This window comes from Asterias rubens, chromosome 17 (assembly GCF_902459465.1).
Source record: "Asterias rubens chromosome 17, eAstRub1.3, whole genome shotgun sequence".
NCBI classification, from domain to species: Eukaryota; Metazoa; Echinodermata; class Asteroidea; order Forcipulatida; family Asteriidae; genus Asterias; species Asterias rubens.
Genome location: NC_047078.1, coordinates 2,678,005 through 2,687,868, shown reverse-complemented (window position 1 = coordinate 2,687,868; position 9,864 = coordinate 2,678,005). Strand labels below are relative to the sequence as shown.

The following is a 9,864-nucleotide window of genomic DNA, read 5'->3' as shown; positions in this document are numbered from 1 at the left end:
CAATATCCAATATCAAACCAATATTACTATCATTAATTAGGAAAGGATGCGGCCTAAATCTTTTGATTCGAATGCCCAATATCCAATATCGATTTATAAGGTAAACATTCACTGTACAAACCTACGTGAATGTCTTATGTCCAATATCGAGAAAAGCAACATTGATTGATATTCGCTGTGCAAACATAATGTCAATGTCAAATTGTCCAATGTCAAACCAACTTAACTGTCATAAGAAAGGGACGTCTATAAGGGGAAGGTCTATATTATGTTTTGATTGAAAATACTATAAATATATTTTCAAGAACGAACAAATGCATGGGTTAATAAAAACAACACTACATTTCTTGAATTGCTCTTTCCGTTTACGAGTGGCCATGAGACAAATCCAAATAAACACAAGGTAATTGTATCGGTTGAGCCAGCGTAGGACGTTGCTTTCAGGAAAAAAAAGTAAAAGTAAATGGAAATTGAATTTCGATGAAATAGTTTCTTGGATTTAATCGGCTTAATGGCGAGCTAGTTACTACTACGTGATGCACGTAAACCCAGTGCAGTTTATGGACGAATTTTTGTATTGAGGTATTATTGGAATTTAATTGAAGGATGACATTAAGTGGATATGATCGGAGGGGGTGGGTTGGGGGATGTTTTTTTTCCGCAGGACTCCGGAAAGTATTGAGCATACATATGTTAACACACATCGGTGTAAGGTAAAACAAACGCAAAAGTATTTAAACCCTTTGGCTAATTCAAATTTTAAACCGACATAAAACAAATGGTGACTGACCAGAGTCCTCATTAGTGTCTCCCAAAAATGCACACAACAACACTGTGAAATTTGGGGCTCAATCGTTCATAGAAGTTGCAAGAAAATGATGATAGAAAAATAAAACACCCTTTTTGTACAGAATTGTGGTTTCAGCTTCCGTATGAAAGACTTTAAGCCTGAAGCCTTTATCAGATTCAAATGTTTGGGTAAAAATTACCCCTTTTTCTTAAAACTACATTACTTTAAGGGAGGTCGTCTTTTCTAACACTGTTTATATTATCAACATCTCTCAAGTGCTCTTAAACAAGTTTTTATATAGTCCATTATTTGAGTAGTGACCTAAGGTTTACCCTTACTTTAAAGGCACTGGACACTATTGGTAACTACTCAAAATAATTATTAGCATAAAACCTTACTTGGTAACGAGTAATGGGGAGCTGTTGATAGTATAAAACAATGTGAGAAACGGCTCCCTCTAAAGTAACGTAGTTTTCGAGAAAGAAGTTATTTTCCACGAGTTTGATTTCGAGAACTCACATTAGAGGTATCGAAATCAAGCATCTGAAAGCAAATAACTTAGTGTGACAAGGGTGTTTTTTTTTCCAATGTCGCAATTTCGACGACCAGTTGAGTTCAAATTTTCACAGGTTTGTTATTATGTGCATTTGTTTAGATACACCTAGTGAGAAGACCGGTCTTTAACAAATACAAAAAGTGCCCAGTGTCTTTACAAATTTAAGCGAGGTATCATTGCCAATATGAGACTTATAAGTAAACAAACACAAATCCTGCATGTAATCTCCAAGCATAATAATGTAGAAATGTTCATCATAGTATTAACATATTCTGGCAAATATTGAAGTAGAAACATCTAGAATCTATTATTAATGGTACGTGAGGTACGTGTGCAACTCTGTAAGTTCTCTTCATTGGTTGTGACGCAGCTAAAATTCGATTGTCTAAGACCGTTTGTCGGCCCATTCAAGGTTGCATCATGATACTTGCGCTCGATACCATCGGAGGCCATGGCCAAGGGTTAAACATTCCTTCCAGGAATTATACACTTCAAATGGTGAGGAGCAACATACTGAAAAAAAGAGGTATAAAGGGTCCCCATTTAGTGGGCCTGCGTGCCTAGTCGGGGTTTCCCTTTAGCACCGATGTCATGTTTTATGTGTTTGTGTAACGAAGGTAATAAAATGAAATAAAATAAAACATAAAATGAAAATAAACAACTGCCGAATCTCAGATACGAAGGACTTGATTAATGGGTAGCCTGAGCGCTAAATAAAGACTCACATTATGTTAATTATGAACCAATATTTACTTTGCACATTGATTCAGATTCATTCAGAACTTAATGTAGTCTCAGACTAAGAAGCTCATCATTGCTACACAAAGTTCACACACTGCAAACATTAACACCATGGCCGTTGTTGGATATTACATACATCTACCGAAGAGATAATCAAATAATGTTGGTAATTGTCAAAGACTAGTCTTCTCACTTGGTGTACCTCAACATATGCAAAAAATAACAAACCTGTGAAAATATGAGCTCAATTGGTAGTCGAAGTTGCGAGATAATATTGAAAGAGAAAACACCCTTATCACACGAAGTTGTGTGCTTTCAGATGCTTGATTTCGAGACCTCAAAATTCAAATCTAATCCCGAGGTCTCAAAATCAAATTAAAACATTTTAGTGGAAAAATACTTCTTTCTCGAAAACTACGTTACTTTAGAGGGAGCCATTTCTCACACTGTTTTATACTATCAAAAACTCTCCATTGATCGTAAACAAGTAAATTTCTATGCTAACAGTGATTATATAGTGTCCAGTGCCTTTAAAATAACACAAATATAATTGTTTTTTAGTTAATAAATTAATGTTATTTGAACAAGTGTTATTTCATCTTGGGAGTGCCTGGCACTGGATGCCTGTAAAATGCCGAATATGACATGTCCTATTGCATAGTCACCATAACCCACCCTTGATGCAATATGATTCTAAATGACAATTTTGCATAACAAACGTTCACCATCTGATCTATGATCCAAGCCACTGTCTATTTTCGACCTCTTTTCCCGCGTTTCAGAAGAGTGTCAAATTTACCCCAAAGTGACTGCATGAAAAGAATTAGGTCGCGATGAAAATTCGATTTGTTTTGGTGGTTATTTCCCACCACTTCATTCTCCCGCCATGAAATAGAAATTAATGCCACATTTGATGGAGGACTACGTTGGCGGGATGTGTTGCTTAGCAACGGGGGTAAACCAATGCTCAGTAAAACCTCGGGGCTGTCAGGGTGTGATGGCGGTGCGGGCGATTGCGCTTCAATAGCAAAGGTTGGGGATGTACATAAAGCGCAACGAGATGTTGATAAAATACAATCATAGATGAAGCGTCTTGGTTGCCCTAGCAACGCTGCCGTTGAATGTTGTCCGCTTAAAGGGATACGTTGCCTTGGGCTGGGCGAGTTGGTCCATGAAAAGCGTTTGAAATCGTTTGTTATAATATGCATATTGTTAGAAATTTAAAGGTGTTTTAAAAGAATATCACAATGATTAACACAAATGTCTCAAATATGCTTGGTTGTCCCTTTAAAAACCACATGGTAGGCAAAACAAAAATGTTAACATAATTATCTCTAGGACTCGAGCCAATGTTGTTTTTCAGCGTGGAGGATTTTTGAAGCGTGGGTTTGTTTTGCGGATGTGATCGTCAAGGTGAATTTGGCTGAGTTTTTCCTCCGTCGAGTGGCGGTCTTATCACCGAAGGCTGGTTAGCCGTCACATTGCCAACGGGCTCAATATTGATTTCCCGCCAATTCAACAGAAGTTATCGTCTGCTACAGCCTCTCGTACGCAGCCGTGAACTGAACACGTTTAGGCATACCACATCAATATTATTATTATTATTATTCATGGTTTATTTATTAAAACACTGCAATACAGCGGCTAAAAAGCCGAAATGCACAGTTTACAAAAAAGTCATTGAAAAACATTACTATTATATATAAATAAAAGATATAAATGTATAAACTTAAAAAGAGCACAAAAACAATTTGCCAGTTTGGTAAAGAAGAAATGAGAAAAAAAGGTCTGGTGACACTGGGTCTTTTCTACAAGTAAACATTTAAATTTAAATTCCTCTCTTCAATCCAACTCTAAAACAAAAATGTATTGTTTTTCCTTCGAGAAAGACTCCACGCTAAGGTCGAAACGTCAAGTTTCCCAAAAGGTGCTGACAACAAGCACACACAGACTAACCGTTGTGGGGGTGGGTGTGTGTGTGTGTGAGGTTTTGGTTCGTGTTTAAAACTTGCAAGAGTGCGTGCCATTTTGACTGCGACAGTCACGTTTGTGTAGTTAACGGATGGTATCCTGTTTGCCAATGGTAGAACGCACCGACCGTAACGCAGAAAAACAAACCAAGCACCTGGGACAGGCACTTAGGGGCGTGGCAGGACAAAAATAAAAAAATAAACTCGGGAAAATTAAAAGAAAATATAAAGATATAAAAGGCTCTTATGTGCAATGGTTTGCTGTCACAGATTCACAGGATAACTCATAAAACAAACCAAGCAGATGGGACTAGCACTTAGGGGTGTGGCAGGCGAAAGAAGAAAATGCGGGAAAATGAAGCAGAAACCCAAGATAAATAAGAGGGTGTTGTGGGCAATGGTTTGTGTCACAGTTTCACAGTACCTATAAAACAAACCAATTACCTTGGGCAAGCACTTGTGGGGTGTGACAGGAACAAAAATGAAATAAACGCAGGTAAAATGACGCAGACACAAGAAAGGCTGTGACGTGAATGGTTTGTGTCACTAATTCACAGTGATAATTCATATAACAGACCAAGCACCCGAGACAAATAGAAATAAACGCGGGAATAGAGTATAAAGCAGAACAAAGAAAAGGAATAAAGTTGTGTTCCGTGCATCGGATTGCATCACTCATTACGTCCCCCCCCCCCCAATAACAATCCTTGACTAGCGAAAAACAAAAACAAAGCAAATTAAACGCGGGAAAACAAATTCTGAAGAGAAAAAATAAAACAGAAGAAAATAAAAGGGTGTTACCTGCGACGAATATTGTGTCACAGGTTCATAGTGGTAACTCATTATTTTCCCGCTCGAATAATATACCTTGACTATATAGAAAACAAAACAAAATAAGCGCGGGAAAAATGCTGGAAAAAATAAAAAAAATAAAATGGTGTTACCCATGACGGTTTGTGTCACAGGTTTACAGTGGTAACTCATTATTTTCCCGCTCGAATAGCATACCTTGACTTGCGTTGAAATAACACCAATGATTAGTTTGACCCTTTTGCGTTGTGTGCCCTTTGCAATTAAGGGGTATTTCTGGCTTAGCACCGTTGCAAGTGGATATCACACCCGGTGTTTCTGTAACACCTAACGTTTTTATTGTGGTGTTATGGTTTCTTAGTGTCAAATTATACATGGAAAATTGCATCGATGTAAGGCACTTACTCTAAAGTTAAGTATGATGAATGAGGGAACCTTTAAAGGCACTGTACACGTTTGGTAATATTGTCAAAGACGTGTATCCCAACATAAGCATAAAGCATAAAATAACTAACCCTCATATTGCTGAGATGTTGAACAACGAGCCCTTCCAACATTTTTATTCCACGTACTGCATTTCTTTGGAACTCCGTGCATATTTTCCTCTATCTACAATTCAACACGGACCCAATAGTTCTATCTGTGGTCTTTGTTATGCGAGCAGTACTAAACTCTGCGCAGTTGAAATTGATTACAGCCCACATTGTATTTATGGGGGAAAAATACATCAGAGTCCGGTAATTGAAATAGAAAACTTCACAAGTTGATTTATGACATCCTTTTATGAAAGCTTTGAGTACTGCATGGATTCATGTCTCCCTCGTAAAAGCAGTACACAGGACAACGTTTTTAACAAGGTTCCACCATTAACAATGCACTGGGCAGCAACTTTAAAGGCACTGTACATGTTTGGTAATTGTCAAAGACCAGTGTTCTCACTTGGTGTATCCCATCATAAGCATAAAATAACAAGCCTGTGAAAATTTTGGCTCAATTGGTCATCAAAGTTGCGAGAAAATGATGAAAGAAAAACACCCTTGTTGGACGAATTTGTGTGCTTTCAGATAGGAATAAAAGACTTCTAGCTAGAAGTCTTTTATTATTTCAGTGAGAAAATACCTCTTTCTCTAAAACTACGTTATTTCAGAGGGAGTCGTTTCCCACAATGTTTTATACTAGCAACAGCTCTCCAATGCTCGTTACCAAGTCAGTTTTTAAGTTAATATTTGTTTAGAGTAACCAAACGTGTACCTTCCCTTTAAAGGTTGTTTTGTGTTTGATCGGAAAGGGCATCTTTTTTGGCTAAAATTTAAATTTTTAAAAAAAGACTCTCCAATGGACGAAATGTTATACCACACGTCATCTTGGTTCGTACAGATTGCAAGTGCTAGTTAATGCTTTCTTTCGCAAAGAAATATTTAAACAAAAACAGATTTCGAGGCTATTGGGTGATGAAGAAACAAAAGGAGACACACACCTTAACTGCTTTTGTAAAACTATTTAAATTAAAACTGTTTTCTTCTTTCCTTTGTTTTGTTTACAGATGCGCATGATTGTCATAAAGCCAGTGTGGTTTATTGGTGAGTAATTTTTTGATATTTTGTTTTACCAAATAATATTTTTGTAAGGTTAAAAATATCACAATAACAAAGACCAAATAGAAACAAAACCGACAACTGTTATAGCATTAACAACAAAAGGAACAACAACAACAACAACAACAACAATAACAGCATCATCAACAGCAGCAACATGAGCAGCAGCAGCACTAACAGCAACAAAAACCACAAAAACACAAAAACAACAACATCATAAACAACAACAGCAGCCAAAACATTTTGTTTCAAATAAGACCACCAAATTCTGTAAATAATCTGTCAGACTATTAGTTTACTTCTCAAGGCGTCGTCATGCGAGACAGCTTTAAAACTAGCAAGTTTCATGAATTAGCCAAGAACCAATCAAAATCATATTTCAAACTTCACACATTTTTCTTTGGGGTTTTAGGATACACGCAGGGAAAGATATCCTGTAACTAAATGCATCCATCTTCTCCCCAAACTGTGCTGTTGGCTGCCTTCAAGTGTGCCTTTTAAATATTGCCTCGTGGGACATGGGCCCGACTGAAATTGAACATTGAGCGTGTCTATGCCAAAGTGATCATCAATCCAAGCTCGGTCTCGTCTTGTGGACTGCTCCAGGCAGATACTTTGATATTCGTTTGCTCAGGATGGCAAGCAAACAAATTGGCAGATTCGCCCATAAAAAACCCAGCAAACAGGCTTGAAGGGGGAAGATGTAGTCTTAAAAATCAAGTCGGTATTAAGTGCGGTGTGGCTACACGGGGACGGTACACTCATCCTCGATCCCAGTATGTGTGTAAGTTAGTGAGAGCTGCCACGCGCTACCTACGTCTGTTGCATGAATGAATCGCACTCTGACTGTTGTATGAATGGCAGAATGTATGTTTGTTACAAATAGGCAGCGCATAACGACTTGCCATCAAGTCTATAGGGAAGATGCTGAATATTCTTGTAATAATCAGTTTGACAATTCCTTCGGAGTAATCCTATTCCAACTGACGTCATCAGAATCTACCAATACATTACATACTTTTATGTGGTATAATAAACTGCATAATTTCTCAGATTATAGCATATTCCATTCGAATCAATTCATTCAATAATAGTAAAGTGAGGGCTCAAACGGATCTGTTCCCAGGCTCTGTAAAATGATATCCATTCCTCCAATCAATTTTAATCCGATATCATCTGGTTTTACACGACCCCCTTCGTTTTCCAACCGACACTATCCAACGAAATCCCCTGCCATAACTCCAACCGATTGAACTTCACCAAATGAAACCAAAGTCGTATGAATTATACCATACTTATAACGTTGAGGTACCAGACTCATTACTCGGGAGATACCAGACTCATTACTCTTGGATATGAGACACGTAGAGATACAAGACGTATTACTCAGGATACCAGACTAATATTACCATGGATACTAGACTCATTATTCGGGGATACCAGACTAATTACTCGGTGATATGAGACACTCGGAGATACCAGACGTATTATTACTCAAGACACCAGACGTATTGCTCAGAGATACTAGACCTATTTCTCCGATAGGCCTAACGACCTTTCTTTTGCAACGTCGCAGCCCGAGTTTTTGGGCCTGGTTGGAAAACTATGGAAAGCCATAAATGCAAATCAAAAACAGATCGCTACTGTTTGTAACAATGTTTCAAATATACTCAAACATTGTGTTGATTTTGCTGAAAACAAAACAACTAATTTTGGAAGGTATTTTATTTAATTGAACGTTTGCAAAACATATTACTCAAACTATTTATTAGCATAAAACCTCACTTGGTGACGAGTAATGTGGAGAGGTTGATAGTGTAAACAATGTGAGAAACGGCTCCTTCTGAAAAGTCGTAGTTTTATTTCCATGAATTTGATTTCGAGACCTCAGATTTAGAATTTGAGGTCTCAAAATCAAGCATCTGAAAGCAGACAATATCGTGTGACAAGGGTGTTTTTTCTTTCATTATTATCTCGCAACTTCGATGACCAATTGAGCTTATATTTTCACAGGTTTGTTATTTTATGCAAATGTTGAGGTACAACAAGTGAGAAGACTAGTCTTTGACAATCACCAATAGTGTCCAGTTAGGCGGTTTGTTTATCAACAAAAGAAAAGTCTATACCCTACTTCCAGTCAGCAGCCAGTCGCCACGGATATCATTTTAAATGATATAGTTTTGTCCTCCAGCGAAATGACCGTTAACTTAATTGCGTCTTCAAGCCCTTCAGGTTAATGACTAATGGCTTTGTAAGCAACGATAAAAATGCTACCCAATAGCAGGGTTCCAGAATAAATGTCAAGTTATGTTGGCCATGATCTGACAAAAGTTGAGTGATTAATAGTGTGTCAATAAATATTTACGTTATAATTAAACCCTAACCAACAGCCGTCGTTATTGGCTGATGAGGTCATGTCAAGAATGGTTCGAGCGCCTGGTATCCTTTAAAAATAAGAAAACACCACTTTGCATTAGAACAAAAAAAAGGGACTCGCCCCCCCAAAAAAAAAAAAAAAACAAAAACAAAAACCCGGGAAAACACAAAGCTAAACTTCCATGCTATGCACAACATAGTACTGAACCATTTTCAGTAATTTTGATAACCTGTTCCCTGAGTGTTTGCCATGTTTAGCAACTTATGCATAATTCGCTTAGCGTTATAGTGTGTGTAAGACAGGACAGTAAGTTATGACCATCAATATTTATTGTCTATCATTATGAAACCACCGAAGCATGCAATGTGATCCCTCGTGCTTAAGCTTCGCATGGCTGACAGACCTTCAGAAGTTGGCGACAACAGTTTTTAATCAGTAGGCCTATAATATTCATGTTAAAAATAGTACGAGACATTTACATAAGTCAGTTATGAACATTATCATTCTAATAACACAGTCACAAAAGGGGCCTTGCTTTTCTTCTTTCATCACTTTAGTAAAGTCTGTCCCGAGCCATTTTGGTTCATCAGGCCGGTGCAGATAACCGGTTTCCATGGCATTAAATCCATTGGACGCTTTCGGTAAACCGTATTGTCCAAAGGCCCACACTTTGTGTATCACAACTTATATATAAAATAACAAACCTGTGAAAATTTAGGCTCAATCGGTCATCGGAGTCGGGAGAAAATAACGGGGAAACCCCAACCTTGTTTCCGCACGTTTCGCCGTGTCATGACATGTGTTTAAAATAAGTCCATAATTCTCGACAACGAGAATTGATAATTGTTTTAATGTTTTCTCGAAAAGTAAAGCATTTCATGGAATAATATTTCAATAGAAGTCTTTCACCATTACCTTCAGTAAACCCTGTAAGTTATTTGTAAATCTGTGAACTTTTATTTTTGTTTCTGTGCCGAAAGTGTATAAAGGCTTTTAAACGACTGAGACTATTTCTATTCCCCCTG

At 37.6% G+C, this 9,864-nt stretch overlaps 1 protein-coding gene across 2 annotated transcripts in view; it reads left to right on the top strand.

Moving 5' to 3' along the window:
* The first annotated feature begins 6,415 nt into the window (after positions 1-6,415).
* Positions 6,416-9,864, top strand: part of LOC117301670 (adhesion G protein-coupled receptor L3-like) — a 41,910-nt gene continuing 38,461 nt past the window's right edge. For both annotated transcript variants that reach the window (XM_033785701.1, XM_033785700.1), the window contains exon 1: positions 6,416-6,447. In XM_033785701.1, the coding sequence (XP_033641592.1) occupies positions 6,417-6,447 (31 nt within the window). In that variant the 5' untranslated portion in view covers position 6,416. The remainder of the gene's footprint in view (positions 6,448-9,864) is intronic.